The sequence below is a fragment of the Bubalus kerabau genome, chromosome 1, assembly GCF_029407905.1.
Source record: "Bubalus kerabau isolate K-KA32 ecotype Philippines breed swamp buffalo chromosome 1, PCC_UOA_SB_1v2, whole genome shotgun sequence".
In the NCBI taxonomy this organism is placed as follows: domain Eukaryota; kingdom Metazoa; phylum Chordata; class Mammalia; order Artiodactyla; family Bovidae; genus Bubalus; species Bubalus kerabau.
In genome coordinates, this window is record NC_073624.1 from 7228053 (window position 1) to 7246117 (window position 18065).

At 47.6% G+C, this 18065-nt stretch overlaps 1 protein-coding gene across 1 annotated transcript in view; it reads right to left on the reverse strand.

The window, feature by feature from the left end:
* Positions 1-335: 335 nt before the first annotated feature.
* MEI1 (meiotic double-stranded break formation protein 1) overlaps positions 336-18065 on the reverse strand; it is a 56889-nt gene continuing 39159 nt past the window's right edge. Inside the window, exons 21-31 of the mRNA XM_055566291.1 lie at positions 16021-16186; positions 13131-13235; positions 11072-11182; positions 10628-10788; positions 8334-8415; positions 7966-8141; positions 4772-4853; positions 4092-4198; positions 1648-1776; positions 1336-1448; positions 336-538 (exon numbers count right to left, since the gene is read on the reverse strand). Coding sequence (XP_055422266.1) covers positions 493-538; positions 1336-1448; positions 1648-1776; positions 4092-4198; positions 4772-4853; positions 7966-8141; positions 8334-8415; positions 10628-10788; positions 11072-11182; positions 13131-13235; positions 16021-16186 — 1278 coding nt within the window. The 3' untranslated portion in view covers positions 336-492. The remainder of the gene's footprint in view (positions 539-1335; positions 1449-1647; positions 1777-4091; positions 4199-4771; positions 4854-7965; positions 8142-8333; positions 8416-10627; positions 10789-11071; positions 11183-13130; positions 13236-16020; positions 16187-18065) is intronic.

The following is an 18065-nucleotide window of genomic DNA, read 5'->3' on the forward strand; positions in this document are numbered from 1 at the left end:
GCTCTTTAGTTAAGAAGGCTGAGAAAGTTCTGACCTGCTCACTTTCCTTGCCTGGATATTGTACCTCTCTCCACTTTGACTTGAAGTAAAGCAGCAGATAAACTGATCCCAGAGCACCTGGATCACAGCAGCACCAAACATGTGGCCTCTCTCTGCCTCTCCTGCCCCAAAGATAGCCTGACTGATGTCTTCAACTGAGGCGACCAGCTGGTGTAACCAGAACACGTCTGCCCCCTCTCCCTGAGGAGGCCACCCATCCTAGCTGAGGAACCAGCTGGAGGGAGCCCAGGTAAGTGCAAAGTGACATGATTTTGGAGAGCCCACACAGGCATCTGAGTGTTTCACTTTATTTCCTGATTCTGTTCCAGTGACGGAGTAAATGGCCCCAGATGAATGGCTGCAGTTCTCACCCATTTCCCCCAAACCACTGTGCCCTGACTTTGTCTTCTCCGGGTCTCAGTTCTCTCTGCTTCTAGGCATCCGGCCAGAGGGTCAGTCTCTGATGTGGGACAGGGATACAGACACCTCTCCCAGGCAGCTGACAACAATCATGAGAGGAGAACAGCAAGGAGGTGGGGCCAACCATGGGAGAACCATGCTTCTTGGGCCCAAAAGGGCAAAAACAGACAAGAGCAGAGGTGCTCCTGAGAATAATGGGATGGACTCTAAATTTGGGACCTGAATGCCTGAGCTCAGTAGTCACTATACATCAAGGAGGGAACTGTTCCATGGAAAGGGGAAGGAGAGTCGTGAAGAGGCACCCCCACCCCCACCCCACGCACCTCCAGACCAAGTGTCTCTGGAGCATCGGAGCAAACCCTCAGAGGGCGGGTGACCACTGCCATAGCCCCTGGTTTTTTCAGGGACCTGCCAGTCACCCAGCACCCTCCCCCATGTTACACTCAGGGCAGCATCTATGCCAACTGGGCTTGGGCAACTTTCTCCAAAGCTCCTGGGGAAGGGGTACCTCCCTCTGAGTTTGGTGATAAGACTTTGGAGATGGTAAAATCTGGGGTCAAATCCTGATGCTATCAGTGTGGATCCGGGCATGTCATTTAACCTCTCTGATCTAAGTTACTACTGCATTAACACCCCTAGCTATTGTGAGGATTCAATACAGTGCATGTTACATGACTGGTCCTTGGTAGGAACTTAACAAACAGAACAAGTCATTGTCACTGCTCCCACTGTTAATTATTCTCACTGACCCTTACTTGCCTTAAAAGGACAGGGCTGTAGACAGGGTATCTCTCTACTCGGAAGCATGATGCCGTGGCCTCCCATAGCCTGGGTGACCATGTACAGGCCAAAGCTCCAAGATGCAAGAAAGGATACAGCATGTCCTGTAGGGGTGGCTGGGCCAGGGAGGCCCTGGGGGAAAGACTCTCCAAGGAGGCCTGCAGGGTCTGGGCCATGCTGTGGTCAGTCAAGAGGCCCATGCTCTGGACCTGGAGAAAAAAGAGGGTAAGAAAGACAGGCTTTCTCAGTGCCCACTCCACACAGGCCCTTTCTGCCCTCCACCCCCTGCACTCCTGACCTCCCATTGGCTGTTGTGGTTAGAGCTCCCCCTTCCCACCCTGCCCCAAGAGAAGATGGTATAGAGGGTTTGGCATCCCAGTGGCTAAATGGCATCCCCTCCCCACTCACCTGCAGGAAGAAGCCATGCAGTGCCTGGAGTGTGGAGCCAGGGAGGGTAGAGAGGTCGGTCGAAGCTGCGCCTTGCAGAACATGACCCACCTCCTGGGAGAGGATGCTGCTGCTCCGGAACCGCACAAACTGGGCCAGGGAGAGAAGCCAAGCATGCAGTGACTCGGCATCTCCTCCATTCACAAACATTTCCTGTGTCCCTGCCATGCCCAGCACTGGGCTGGGGACACAGATTTGAAGCACACGGAACTGTGTCTTCAAGGAGCTCAGCACTGGTACGCACAAGTAGGGTTGTCTTGGGACAGTGAAGTCATGAGGACTGCGAGACGCTGAGAGCTGGCCCTGCGGGCCCCACAGCCCTGCCTCTCACATTGGACTGCATGTGGCCACCCCCGCCCGCCACCCTGTGCTTGTGTACCTGCTGCTCTCACCTTGGTGCCCGCTATGCTTTCCCTTCTCCTTATCAATTAATCGTTCAAGGCTCGGGCAAAATGGTACCTTCACTACTGAGTGGTTTCTTAATTTTATTAACGATATATAGGCATTAACTCTCCCTCCCTATGCTAAAGCCTTTGAGTGCGTGGATCACAACTAGCTGTGGGAAATTCTTAAAGAGACAGGAATACCAGATCACCTTAACCTGCCTCCTGAGAAATCTGTATGCAGGTCAGGAAGCAACAGTTAGAACCAGACATGGAACAACAGACTGGTTCTAAATTGGGAAAGGAGTACATCAAGGCTGTATATTGTCACCCTGCTTATTTAACTTCTATGCAGAGTACATCATGAGAAATGCCGGGCTGGATGAAGCACAAGCTGGAATCAAGATTGCCAGGAGAAATATCAATAACCTCAGATATGCAGATGACACCACCCTTATGGCAGAAAGCGAAGAGGAACAAAAGAGCCTCTTAATCAAAGTGAAAGAGGAGAGTGAAAAAGCTGGTTTAAAACCCAACATTCAAAAAACTAAGATCATGGCATCCGGTCCCATCACTTCATGGCAAATAGATGAGGAAACAATGGAAACAGGGACAGACTTTATTTTCTTGGTCTCCAAAATCACTGCAGATGGTGACTGCAGCCATGAAATTAAAAGACGCTTGCTCCTTCGAAGAAAAGCTATGGCCAACCTAGATAGCATATTCAAAAGCAGAGACATTACTTTGCCAACAAAGGTCTGTCTAGTCAAAGCTCTGTTTTTTTCAGTAGTCATATATGGATGTGAGAGTTGGACCATAAAGGTTGAGCGCCAAAGAATGATGCTTTTGAACTGTGGTGTTGGAGAAGACTCTTGAGAGTCCCTTGGACTGCAAGGAGATCCAAACCATCCTAAAGGAAATCAATCCTGAATATTCATTGGAAAGGACTTATACTGAAGATGAAGCTCCAGTACTTAGGCCACCTGATGTGAAGAACTGACTCATTGGAAAAGACCCTGATGCTGGGAAAGATTGAAGGCGGGAGGAGAAGGGGACAACAGAGGACAAGATGGTTGGATGGCATCAATGACTGAATGGACATGAGTTTGAGCAAGCTCTGGGAGATGGTGAAGAACAGGGAAGACTGGCATACTGCTGTCCATGGGGTAGCAAAGAGTCAGGCACAACTGAGTGACTGAACAACAACAGGTATTAACTGTCCCTCCCAGCTCTGGCAGAAACAATTACTCTTTTATCAGGACTTCCCTGTTGGCTCACTGGTAAGAATCTGCCTGCCAATGCAGGGGACACAGGTTCGATCACTGGTCTGGGAAGAGTCCACATGCCGTGGAGCAACTAAGCCTGTGTGCCACAACTCCTGAGCCACCACTCTAGAGCCCCCGAGGTGCAACTGTTGAAGCCTGTGTGCCTAGACCCTGTGCTGTCCTCTGCAACAAGAGAAGTCACCGCCATGAGAAGCCCATGCACTATGAGTAGCCCTGCTCGCTGCAACTAGAGTAAGCCCACGTGCAGCAATGAAGACCCAGCGCAACAGCAACAACAAATTTCCTTTTCTCTGGGTTCCCACACCAACCATTGAGTTATTCATTGATCTGTTTCACTATCATTCACAGGCTCACTGCCTTATTGTTTATTCAGTAGATACCTACTGTGTTCTAGGCACTTAGTATTATCTTCTAGTCTTCCATTAATAACATCATATTTTAAGTCTTAGTTTCCTTGTCTATCTCCTTCTCTAGACTGAGGGACCCTTAAGAAAGAACAGTTGGCTCACTGACATCTTTGGTAGCTAGCACAGGATCTGGCATGTGGTGGGCAGGCTCTGGTCAATGTTTCATTAGTGAGTGAATAAGAAAGAATGCCCAGGTCTTTTGGGCTGAGATGTGGGCATTTAGAGGAATTCTCTAAGCAGGTTTCTTGTAGGGTGAAGGCCCACCCAGCCCCTCTACCTTCTTGGAGGATGACATTCTTCAGACCACAAGACATCCATTCTACACTTACCAGGGTCATAAGTCTCAAGATTTCAGGTTTGAGGAAGGAATTCTCTCCAGCTTCCAAGAGAGTAAACATCAAAAACCGATTCCAGGGCTGGCAGGCCACATGGAGGGCTATAGGAAACACCAGTCACCATGTTGTTAATGCTGCTTTTCCAAAGGCCATGGAACACTGATAAAGAAAACTTTCTTCTATTGGCTCAAAAATGGGTTGCTCCACTAGAGGCAAGGCATTGGACAAGCTGACTCCAGGGGTTTCATTTTTTCCTGGGTTTCTATGCACCCATGCTGCCTGGCACAGGGAGACCGTATATACCATTATATGTGGGAGGAGCTCTGCCATGCAAGAGCTATGTGAGGAAAGTTGCTTGACATCCCCGAACCTCAGTGTCCTCATCTGTATGATGGACATAGCAGTGCCCTTGCAGTATTTTTAAAAAGAATTAAACAGGATGAATGTGAATCACGGAGCTCCCTGGTGGCCTGGTGGTTAGGATTCTGGGCTTTCACTGCCATGACTCAGGTTCAATCCCTGGTCGGGGAATTGACATCCCGCAAGCCAAAAAAAATGAAGAGTGTGAATCACAGAACAGGGAATGGGAGTTTGGGGTGGGAGGGTGTCACGGCAGGTGCTGGCTCCCTCCAACCACCCCCATGGGAACATTAGAGAACGGGGAGGGTTTGTACCGACGTCTGGGCTCCGGGCATGCACATAGTCAAGCAAGGCCTCCAGGCAGCCAACACAGGCGTGGGACAACAGAGGGTCCTTCTGCAAAGAAACAACAAAACCCAAAGACGTACACATCAGATTTCGCTGCCAACCAAGAAAAAACATTTGGTTTTCAAAACAATTGGATTTCAGATTGGGGATGTGGCTCTGTAGAAAATCAAGACGTTTGTTGGTTTCACCTCTAACTCACACACACATCACAGTGTGTATACTGATGATTTACCAACATTTGACAGATTGTTTTGTTCCAGAAAAGAGTGGGCCCTGGGGCTCCTCATGCAATTCACAAATTACAGATGCTGTAAGAGCCCTGCAGTTTATCTAAGTCAGCGTGGGTAGGTTTTTTCTTAAAGCAGAACCTTTTACCAAACAAAATGTTATGCTCTAATAAGCACATGAAAAGACCTTATTATCACTAGTCATTAAGGAAATGCAAATTAAAATCACCTTGAGATAACACCACATGCTCACCAATAGCTAATTGTGACTGACAATAAATACTAAGTATTAGCAAAAATGTGAAGCAACTAGAATTCCTGTGCACCCCTGATGGGAAGGCGAAATGGTGCAGCCGCTTTGGAAAATAGTTTGATGATTTCTTATAGACATACACTTACCATATGTTGTAGGCAGAATTTTAAGATGGCCCCATGACCTTTGCTCCCAGATGTTACTCCTGTGATTAGGTTACATTATATGGCAAAAGGGAGATTGTTTGGGTTGGTCCAATCTGATCACACCAGTTCTCTAAAAGCAGAGTTTTCTTTGGCTAGTGGCAGAAGAACCAGAGAGACTGGAAGTGTGAGAAGGACTCAACATGCATTGGCTGGTTAGAGGATGGAGGGGCCATGTAAGACAGAATAGGGGCAACCTTAAAGAGATGAAAGAGCACCCCCCACACCAAACTGAGAAAGAAGTGTTTCTTTCCTTGATCTCCCATATAAGCACCCAGCCTGAGCAATAACTTGATTTCAGCCTTGTGAGACTCTTAAGTGAAGAACCTGGTTAAGCCCACCCAGACTTCCAACATAAAGAATTGTCAGGTAACGAGTGCGTGCTGTGTTAAGCAGTTACGTTTGTGGTGTGTAGATACACAGCAACAGAAAACTAATATGTCATTTGACCCAGCAATCCCTCTCCTAGGTATTTTACCCAAGAGAAGTAAAAATGGATATTCACACAAAGACTTGTACTTCAGTCTTTATTCATAACAACCAAAAGTCTGGAAGTCCCAAATAGCTATCAGTGTTGTTAGTCGCTCAGTCATGTCCAACTCTTTGTGGCCCCGTGGACTGCAGCCCGCTAGGCTCCTCCATCCGTGGAATTTTCCAGGCAAGAATACTGAAGTAGGTTGCTATTTCCTTCTCCAGGGGATCTTCCCGACCCAGAGATTGAGCCCAGGTCGCCCACATTGCAGCCAGACTCTACCATATGAGCCACTAGGGAAGCAGTAGGTAAATGGATAAACAAACTGTGGTATAGCCACATATTAGGCCACTACTCACCAATATATAGAAATGAAGTACTGATACAACAGTATGAATGAATCTCAAAAGCATTAAGCTAAGTTGAAGCAGACAGACACACAAGGCAACATAATGTATGATTTCATTTACATGGAATTCTAGAAATGGTACAACTGTAGTGCCAGAAAGCAGATCAGTGTTTGCCAAGGGTCGGGGATGGGGAGGGGACTGACTACAAAGCAATACACGGGAGCTTTTTGTGGTGCTGGAAACCTATACCATGATTGTGGTGGTCTTCACAAAACTGTATATATTTGTCAAAACTCATCTAATTACACTTAAATCAGTGAATTTTACTACATGTAAGTTATATCTCAATAAGACTGATTTTTTTTTTTTAATGTAACACACCAACAAAAAAAAATCCTATGTTCTCCTCATGCTATCCTTTGGAACACAGCAACCTGGAGGTTAAGTTATGAGGCAGATCTGGGTTTGAATACTTGCTTGGCTACTTACAGTCTGCAGGATCCTGGCCAAGGTTACTTACTTTTGCTAAGTGGGGATAAAAAGATTACTTGGGTTGCTAAGAGGGTTTGATGAGATATGGGTACAGACTATCTAATGAGTGCTAAGCACTGAGTTAGCACAAAAAAGTGGTGAATATCTTAATGAAATGCATAACAGGGGAAACATTCTCCCTAACAACCCCTAAGTCTAGGCCTTGTGTCCTTTCTCCTTCTCCAATCAAAATTTAACTCTTAACCAGCTAAGAGTTGGGCACGTCTAACTTTTTCCCAGGTACTCAAGATTGGACACTTTTTGCTTGTCTAGGATCCATTTCTCCTTCTTCTGAGAACAATTTTATTTTGCAGAAACACTCCTCTCTTATGTTCAGTCCATGTGAGTTACGGAGAGTTGACCATATGCCCCATCCTTCAGGAGAGGCACTGCTGCTAAGTCACTTCAGTCGTGTCTGACTCTCTGCAACCCCATAGACGGCAGCCCACCAGGCTCCCCCGTCCCTGGGATTCTCCAGGCAAGAACGCTGGAGTGGGTTGCCATTTCCTTCTCCAATGTATGAAAGTGAAAAGTGAAAGTGAAGTCGCTGAGTCGTGTCTGACCGTCAGCGACCCCATGGACTGCAGCCCCCCAGGCTCCTCCGTCCATGGGATTTTCCAGGCAAGAGTACTGGAGTGGGGTGCCATTGCCTTCTCCACAGGAGAGGCACAAGCCAGGCCAATCAGAGCACCCCATGTTTCAAGCAGAGTGACTAGCACATTACCAAGCCAGGCTCATGAGACTCAATTCTGGGGGCTACTGAGAAAGAGAAACTTTTTTTCTGCCAGAAGGATCTAGGCCAAGAGCTGCTCTAGGTTATCCTGACATCCCATGAGAAGAAAGCTGAGAGAAATGCAGAGCCAGGAGACAGAGAGATAGAGCTCTGATGACACTGTCTGAGCCTCTGGGATCCCAGATGTGCCTAAAGCCAGTTGTGGCCCCTGGACTTCTCAGTTATGAGACAATTTGAGTTTTTTTTCTGTCACTGTAACTTTAAAACCAATCAATCTACTCTCCAGGCCTTGGTGGGAATACCAGGATCTTGACAGGCAGTTACCCCTTCCTGCCGTCATCCTGGGAGAAGCAGGCTCCACTGCCAGGGTCCCACTTGGCAAGGGCCTTACCTGCACCAGGAGGTTCTGCAGTCCGATGACCAGGGACAGCACTTGTGATGTTCCCAGTGGAGCTAGGACAGTGTCCTCAGGGGCTGGCGGTGACTGGGCCCCTGAGGGCAGTAGGGCAACCAGGGCAGAGGAGAAGTTTTGTTGCAGGGCTGTCCACAGGAAACGTAAGATGGCAGCTGAAAGTAGGAAACTCCTTACACCCAGTTCCTGTCTCATTCCCCACCTCCCTGTGCCCAGCTCTGTTACAGGGGGAAGACCATGGAGATATAGTGGGGTGACCACAGGCTGGTCTGGGGCGGGGGTGGTCCCATCTCAGGATCTAGGGGAAAGGTTTTTCTTCTCCCTGCTGGAGGCCCTTGGCCCCACACCTGACAGCAGTGCAGCCTTTTTCTTCGGGACGCTGAGGGCCTTCAGTACTTGGTCCAGTTCCACGGACAATGTCTGATGAACCTGGCAGAGCATGGGGTAAAGGCATAACCCCCACTTTCTGGGAGCCTGGGGAGAAAATAACCTGCCACAATATCTCATACACATACCCAGAAGGACAGAGAAGGCCACACAGGGTCTTGTGAACCTCACCTGGATTCAGGAGCTTGAGGAGGAAAATCAAGCCCAGACCTGGAGAACCCTGCTTCTCCCAAATTTCCTCCATCCTCAGAAAGCATCTGCACCAGGGAGGAACTGATCCTGGCATTATCTGCAGGTCTGTCTCTATCTCAGCCCACCATCCACCTAACTCAGACCTGGAGTCAGATGGCCCAGATTCAAAATCCTGGCTCTGCCACTTGCCAGCTGAGTGGCTGTGGACAAGTCACTGCCCTGAACCTCTCTCAGCCTGTCTTACGTCCTTCACCTGTGAAACGGGAAAAGTACCACCTGCTTTCACTCCTGCCAGAGCCATTGTGAAGAACAGCTGAGGATCAGCGCTGTGAATGTGCTCTTTGACATCAAAGCAGTGACCAAACTGAGGGGTTAGTTTAGGCAACAGGCTCAAAGCTGTGAGTGTGCTCTGCTCTCCTTACCCAGAACATGAGCTGCCTTCAGGCAGCTTCTCCTCCACTTGGATCTATCACAGTTTTCCACAAAGCAATTCCTCAAAAATGCTTGTTGGCTGGTGGAATTGGCAGGTTCTAGGCAGAAGAACCAACTTGTATAAAGATATTGAGGTGCCATACTAATCTCTTAGTAGAGGAAGCTGTGTGCAAGTTCTGTGCTATCTGCTCAATTTTTTGGTAAATCTAAAGCCGTCCAAAAAATAACAGCTACTAAAAATAAACCAGAATCAAACAAAACAAGGTAAGGAGATGTGAAAGAGCACAGTGAACTGGGAAAAGAGCAAGCATGTGCTCTGAAGAGGAGGGCAGAATGACAGGAAGTAAGGCTGCAGAGGGGCCTAGTAGGAAGGGTCTCAGCAGCCACAGAGAGAACAGAAAGGTACTGAAGGAGAGTGGCCAGGGGGCAAGAGTGGATAGACAGTGCCGTGGGGATAGAGAGGCAGGGGGACGGAGAGGCTGGGGCCAGCAGATTGTCAACAGGCCACCTTGGTGGTGAGGATAAATGATTAGGCCTGAACGAGGGCAGAGGGGAGGACTTGGAGGAGAGGCAGTTAGGTGATTGGCTTGGTGTGAGCTGAGGGCCAGGGCAGAACTGATGACATGGTGCAGGCTTCCATCCAGGCAGGTGACTGCAGGGGCAGGGGTGGGCCCAACAGAGAAAAGCAGGAGAGGTTCCTATCCCAAGTTGACCCCACTGGAAACTACCTGAGGATCTGCTATACTGTAGATCTGCCAGTTTACTGAAAGTCTAGAAGCCAAAATTTTAAGACTCACTTCAATTCTATACCAGTGAGTGTTTGCCTGGCATTAGGTTGGCACAGAGCTGGGCACAGTGAGGATACCTCAAGGGCTAGGCAATGGTTTACGTCCACCAGGAGTAGCCAGCCTTAGGGGAAACACTCAAAAGTGGAGCAGCCCACAGAGGAGCCCATGCAGGGCACAAGGATGCCAAGGTCATACAAGGGGGAGGAGCTGAGAGGAAAGGAGGTGCTGTGGATAAGTCCATGGCGCCGCCATTCCCCGCATCGCCTTCTCCAACAGTCACATGACAGCTCCCATGTGTATGGCACGTCACAGCTTACCACCTACCACTTCAAGATCACGGGCTGGATTCTGCCTTCCCGTTCAGCTGGACAGTCCACTCCCTACACCCTGCCATGCGATACCTCACCACTCTTCAAATACATAAATCATGTCTTAAACTTGCACAGCTTCAGACCTGTGCTCATCTCATCCTCTTTGCCTAGCATGCTCTCCCCTTTGCCTGGCACAAAATACTTACCTTTCAAGGCTTTGCTTAAAGATTACAACACAAGTTCCCCAAGTGTGGGGTGTATACTGTATTCATTTTTTATTCCCCTTTTCCTAAAGTACTGCCTGGCATGTAGGTGATCCATGTGTGCTAAATGGATCAATGTAAATCAACCTGACAACAGCCTTGCATGTTACTCTCCTGTTTTGTAGGCAAGGAAACTGAAGCTCAAAGAGGTAAATACTTTACTAAGGTTACATAGGTAATAAGCCACAGAGCTGAGACCAGAACTCGGATCTTCATCGTTCCTTTGAGTGACACCCATGCCCCAAAGCTACAGGGGTTAGAAACTAACCTGAAGACTGCCTTTGTGCTGCTGGGCAGACAAGGAGGCAGTGAGCAGCCAGGCGGAGCAGAGGAGCCCGGTCCTGGGAGAGCCCTCCTCAGCCCAGGTCAGCGCCAGCATCTTCTCCAGAAGCTCTATCAGGGCCGTGCTGCTCAGAAGCACTGCAGCGGCTGCAGAGGGTTGGGAAGAGCAGGTAGTGCTCAATTAGTACCCAGAAGGTGCTCCACATATGCTCTGTGAATGAACAAAAGGGTCACCTGGGAGGCTCTAAGGGTCCCAGCTTCGTTTTGGAAGCAAAGGTTATCAGAACCAGAAAGGACCTTATGACCATCCGTTCCAGCCACACACACCTTTATTTATTTTTTTTAAGATGGAAGAACAGGGCAGCAAGAGCCACAGACACTGCCCAGCACCCTCCCTTCCTCTTCACTGTGCCAGTTCGGGCCCCAGTACCTCTTCTCTGACTGCCCAGTGTGGTCTGGTGAAGGCTGCAGTACAGGAAGTTGAAGGAGGGCTGAAGGATGTCTGAGTCAGCGGGGCTGCATGTCCCACACAGCTTGCTCACTGCAAGAGATCAGAGTCCTCAGGAGCCCCAGTGCTTAGCACTCACACTTCTTACAGCTAATGGCCCTCAACCAGCTAATTTCAGATGTCAGTCTTGGGGATCAAGAACAAACCAAGTGTCCCTGATGTTACTGCCAATGGAAAGAAGCAGTGACAAACCCAAAGACATGTTCACACTCTCCATCAGAACAAACATCAGGCAAGCACCCCCAGGTGCATGTACGAATAGACTGCACAAGTTTAGGAGGTCAAAAGGCAGCTTCTGACAGCACTTGTGCCAACCAGACTCCAGGTTGCAGAGTCTGCAGAGGTTATGTAGGCCAACTTGCCACCATCAGCAGAAAGACGATCAAGTCTCTGAATTCTTCCAGCAACAGGCACTCACCACCTTCCCAGGGGAGGTCTGTAGCTATCGATGTGCAGTTCCCTAAACTTGCCACATTCTCTCTCTCATACCACCTCCATCTAGCTAACACCTTTCCTCTGATTCAGCAATCAAGATTCAGCTCAAAGTTCACCTCCCTCATGAATTCTCCCTTAATCTCTCAAAGCAAGGTTAAATGCCTCCTCTACTCCGCCTGCCTCATCAGAGTGGTTACAACACTGTGGGGTAGACATCTACAGAGCACAACCCTTTCCTCCTGGGAATTACCAGACCTTGCTCCCCTGCCCCCACCATCCTAGATATAAACCTACCTAAGTCTCCATTCACTTTTTTGGCAGCCATATCACACTTGACTTTACATGGCTCATGATCAACCAGACAACCAGGCCCCTCCCAACCATAGCCCCACCCTTGAACCACAGTCTTCTACTCTCAATGCTCTCAAATAAAACTATTCAAGGGTTATATGTAAATATATACTCATTTCACATATATGTTTCAGTCTGTTATGTCTCCCTATTAGAGGCCCTTTTGACAGCTGTTTTTGTCACACACAAACCTCCCTCCTGGCTGAGTGCCGCCTGATAAGACAGGCAGGCAATGACCAGCACCAGGCCAGGCTGGACACTGATCTTCTCATGAGGAGATCTGGGCTCCAGGCAGGGAAAAACCATACTACCCTGTGGCCAGAGGACACGACATTCCACAGGGACTGGAGACACACCATTTTTCCTAATAATTTCAAGCTTTCCTCAACAAATCTTCCTGAGGTTGCTGCCTATGAACTGGTGGCTGCATCAGCGAGCAGTAAAAGATCTTAATAAGCTTTGGGGTATGGGGAGAAAAAAGGCCTAGAGATCTGTGAACTGGATCATTAGATCCTGAGTCAGCTGCAGGGTGAGGTGGAGAACAGAGCTTGTGCCAGGAAAAATGAAGGATACACAGACTGTACCCACTGAAGGCCTACTCTGTGCCAAGCACCTTGTGGCATTCTACATTTAAAGTTACTCCTTACATCAACCCTAAATCAGTACACACTGTTATCTTACTTATGAGGAACCAAAGGCTCACAAAGGCTAGAGGTTGCCCAAGGTTGCATAACTAGTGACTAAGCTGAGAACAAAATCAGGCCTTCTTGATTCTGGAGCTTGTTGCAGTGACTTGTTTTGGTTTTTGTTTTCCTAACATTCCCAGAGAACGAGCAGAAGATCTGGAAGGTCCTTTATCAAGAAGCCCATAGGCAATCAACCAGTCAGAGGACTGTGCGTTAGTTGATTACATACCCTGCAACCCTCCTCCCTCACGTTGCCTTTAAAAATGCTATGTTGAAATCCTTCGGGGAGTCTGGGGTTGTGAGGGGCATGAGTCCCCATTCTTGCATGGCCCTGAAATAAACCTTCTTACTCAAAAAAAGAGAGAGAAGCCCACAGGAATAGACTGACCCACCAGCTTCTTCCAAAAGGTGAAACGGTGGAAGAAAGGAGCAAGGCCAGTGCTATGAGGGCTGACCCACAGCCCACCCAGCCCTGGGCCCTCAGGCACTGTTTCAAGCAACCAGAGCACCTTGGTGAAGCAGCTTCATGGCCATGCTGTCCAGTTCTTGCTCTGACTCGTTCCTCAGCTGCACTAAGGAGAGGAGGTTCAACAGCAAAGGCAGGTTCCCAGAGGCTGTTAGGAACAAGGAGAGCTGGTCAGGGAAACTGACAGACAGATCACCACCACCACCCAACCAGCGGTAAATAGTTCATTGGGCTTTACCCCTATTTCCTGTCTTCTTTATTTGGAAAAGGGGCAACTGACAGACTGAGTGCCAACTCTGGGTTGGGTAAGAGAATTCATTATCTCACTTAATCCTCTTTAAAATCATGGGAAGCAGGGACTGTCATTTCTATTTTACAGTTAAGAAAACTGAGGCCCAGAGAGGCTAAATGACATCTTCCAGGTCCCACAGCCACTGGCAGGGCCAGGACTTGAACCCAAATCTGAATCCAAGGCTCAAAGTCTTTCCACTATGGGTTTCCAAGAAATCTCATGATTCTTTTTTTTTTCTCATGATTCTTAAACACTATTATCAGTTAGTTGTGGCTTCTCCTTCCCTGAAAAGGAAGGATTCAGCTCCTCCAGATCCCCTTAACAGAAGATATTAAGAAGAGGTGGCACAGAGAAGAGAATACACAGAAGAACTATACAAAAAAGATCTTCACAGCCCAGATAATCACGATGGTGTGATCACTCATCTAGAGCCAGACATCCTGGAATGAGAAGTCAAGTGGGCCTTAGGAAGCATCACTACGAACAAAGCTAGTGGAGGGCATGGAATTCCAGTTGAGCTATTTCAAATCCTAAAAGATGATGCTGTGAAAGTGCTTCAGTCAATATGTCAGCAAATTTGGAAAACTCAGCAGTGGCCACAGGACTCGAAAAGGTCAGTTTTCATTCCAATCCCAAAGAAAGGCAATGCCAAAGAATGCTCAAACTAGCGCACAATTGCACTCATCTCACATGCTAGTGAAGTAATGCTCAAAATTCTCCAAGCCAGGCTTCAGCAATACGTGAACTGTGAACTTCCAGATGTTCAAGCTGGTTTTAGAAAAGGCAGAGGAACCAGAGATCAAATTGCCAATAACCACTGGATCATCGAAAAAGCAAGAGAGTTCCAGAAAAACGTCTATTTCTGCTTTATTGACTATGCCAAAGCCTTTGACTGTGTGGATCACAATAAACTGTGGAAAATTCTGGAAGAGATGGGAATACCAGACCACCTGACCTGCCTTTTGAGAAACCTATATGCAGATCAGGAAGCAACAGTTAGAACTGGACATGGAACAACAGACTGGTTCCAAATAGGAAAAGGAGTACGTCAAGGCTGTATATTGTCACCCTGCTTATTTAACTTCTATGCAGAGTACATCATGAGAAACGCTGGGCTGGAAGAAGCACAAGCTGGAATCTAGATTGCCAGGAGAAATATCAATAACCTCAGATATGCAGATGACACCACCCTTATGGCAGAAAGTGAAAAGGAACTAAAAAGCCTCTTGATGAAAGTGAAAGAGGAGAGTGAAAAAGTTGGCTTAAAGCTCAACATTCAGAAAATTAAGATCATGGCATCTGGTCCCATCACTTCATGGGAAATAGATGGGGAAACAGTGGAAACAGTGTCAATCTTTTATTTTTTGGGGCTCCAAAATCACTGCAGATGGTGATTGCAGCCATGAAATTAAAAGACTCTTACTCCTTGGAAGGAAAGTTATGACCAACCTAGACAGCATATTAAAAAGCAGAGACATTACTTTGTCAACAAAAGTCCGTCTAGTCAAGGCTATGGTTTTTCCAATAGTCATGTATGGATGCGAGAGTTGGACTATAAAAAAAGCTGAGCACAGAAGAATTGATGCTTTTGAACTGTGGTGTTGGAGAAGACTCTTGAGGGTCCCTTGGACTGCAAGGAGATCCAACCAGTCCATCCTAAAGGAGATCAGTCCTGGGTGTTAACTGAAAGGACTGATGTTGAAGCTGAAACTCCAGTACTTTGGTCACCTGATGTGAAGAGCTGACTCACTGGAAAAGACCCTGATGCTGGAAAAGATTGAGGGCAGGAGGAGAAGGGGACAACAGAGGATTAGATGGTTGGATGGCATCACCAACTCAACAGACATGAGTTTGGGTAAACTCCGGGAGTTGGTGATAGACAGGGAGGCCTGGCGTGCTGTGGTTCATGGGGTCGCAAAGAGTCGGACACGACTGAGCGACTGAACTGAACTGAACTGAGATCCCCTTAAACATGCCTCCAAACCTCCGTCCTCAACAGAAATGAACAAAATGAGCCATAGTTCTCCACCCACTTCCTCTTAATTGCTTGAAAACTTAAAAGTTCAACTTTCTAAGAGTAGGAAAAAAACAGACTAATCCCAGCCTTTCACACTATACCAAATATCAAGCTTCTGTGACTCCAGGGAGTCCCATTCTGGATTTGGAAACCATCCTTTTAGATCTTACCAGGAGTTCCAATCCATCACAGATCCGCCCCCTCCCTTGCCCCTGCTGGCTGTTGCTGCATCCTACACCTCCCCAACATTTACTGCTTCTTTCTTCCCAACTAGGGGCTGCCATTCTTGTGACAAATAGCTCTGAGCACATGCTTCGCAGGGTGGGGATAGGTATGCATGCATCAAACACACCCACCCATGCAGACATGAAACATAAGCACACTCAAACCACAGACACACACACACACACACACACACACACACACACACAGTGTTGAGTACCCACTCTCCCACAAGAGGAAGGAGATAAAAGTTTCTCGCTTAATGCCCCACTGGCCGGACTTTTCTTTTGCAGAAAAAACTCCAATTCTCTCTCCCAAAGCAGACCTCATCACAGTAGAGATGCCCACTCCTGCATGACCTTCCCTCAGGTCTAAACATGCCTCCAGCAGCTACAGGCTGACCTCCTGAGGGGGAGGACCCATGCTCCACCAGCAGATGCTGTAGGATCATCAGGAAGTGGCCTCGGATGAGACCGCCCACTTGGACATCTTCATTCCTCCTCAGAAAGGTCTTCAGGACAATCAGTACCTTGCGGGCTATGTCCATGGGACTGGAACAGATGAGGTCCTGAGCAGGAGAGAAGGAAGCCAGAGCTCAGAGGGCATTATAGTTGGGGACAGTTGAGCAGTGAAGAAGAAGGGCTGGAGAAGGGCCCCAAATGATGCTGTCACAGAACCTGGGGAAGGAAGCACTTACGCAGGACCTACCATACATCATCCTGTCAAACAAGTCCATCCTAAATGGGAAAAAACAGGGGCTCAGAGAGATTGTGTAATGTGCCAAAGCCCACATAAACTAGTAAGTGGCACAATTAGGATTTGAATCCCTGGTGGCTCAGATGGTAAAGAATCTGCCTACAATGCAAAAGACCCTGGGTCAGGAAGATCCCCTGGAGAAGGAAATGGCTACCCACTTCAGTATCATTGCCTGGAGAATCCAATGGACAGAGGAACTTGACAGGCTACAGTCCCAAGGATAGGACTTGGATCACAAAGAGTCAAACATGACTGAGTCACTAACACACTCCCAACTCCAAGCCCAGAGCTCTTTCTACTAAGGGGGTGGGGGTGGAGATGTCACAGGGCAAGCACAGGATGGGTTAGGACAGATTCAGGACACAGGAAGAGAAGCAAGGACCAGATCAGGCCCCATCTCCACCATGGCATCTGGCTATTTCTGCCCCAAGGAGTAAAGGCCTTGGTTTCAGAAGGCTGGAAAGAACATTGCTTTTTATTTGCTTTCAGAGTTAATAAGTATATGTTAAAGGGGAAGTCAGCAGAAGCTACACCAGAGACTATCCCATTGAGAGTTCCTGTCACCTTCCAGCTCAAACAGGCCAATTCCTTTTGAAAGAGCAGAGGGCGCTGGGTGCCACGAAACCAGTGTCACACACAGACGCCTAGCTCCTGACACACAGAACCATGATTACAGGCTACCGGCCAGACAAACCCAGATGTGCTGATCACTGGGTAGCACGGGGGTGTCTGTGCTTGGCTCTCTAAAAACCCCCACATCTGCCAGAGAAACAACTATAATACTGATGAAATAATTCATATTTTATGGCACAATGAGAAACATTTAAACATAAAATTTTTCTTTGCTAGCTTGGGCCTCTTCCTCCCCTTTTAGTGTGTATTTTGCATCTGAATTAACCAGACCTCCTTAGGAGATAACATTCTTTCTCAATCTCATCAAGGGTCACAACTTGTAAGTCTTTAGGGGATAACTTCCTTCCTAACTCTGCAAGGGACCATGATGACCTGTGATCCACTACTACCTTTGTATGTATAGATTTAAATTGTGTAAATGATCAATAATATGTCATTTAACCATTTGTCTCAAAAACTTAAATCACTGTACTTTGACCTCTTATGGGCAGGACAATCCTCGGAGCTTTTTATTTTACTTTCTTAACTTATCTTTTTTGGCCACACCACATGGTTTTCAAGATCTTAGTTCCTGGACTAGGCATGGAACCTGTGCTCCCTACAGCGGAAGCACCGAGTCCTAACCACTGGACTGCCAGGGAATTCCCCTCAGAGATTTCTGAAAGACTGTCTAGCAGGTTATAATTCTCGGGTTGGCTCAAATAAATTTGTCATTTCCTTCTGAGATAGACTGTTGATTAATTTTTATTGACAACATCAATAGCAATCACTCAATCAGGACCTAATAATGTCAGGTATTGTTCTGTGTTTAAACTGTAGTTACATGTTTGTTTATACATCATCTGTATCTTCATGATAACTCTTCCCAGTAGTTGTCACTCCAGTTATTCAAAGCAGCAAACTGGGACAGATTAACTAGTTTGCCAGTCAAGAAAGCAGGGGCATTATAAATTCTATAGCCACTATGATTTAAGGAAGGGCAGGGATGAGGTTGGCTTCATCTTTGTTACCTTGTAGGGACTTGGTTGGGAAGATCCCCTGGAGTAGGAAATGGCAAC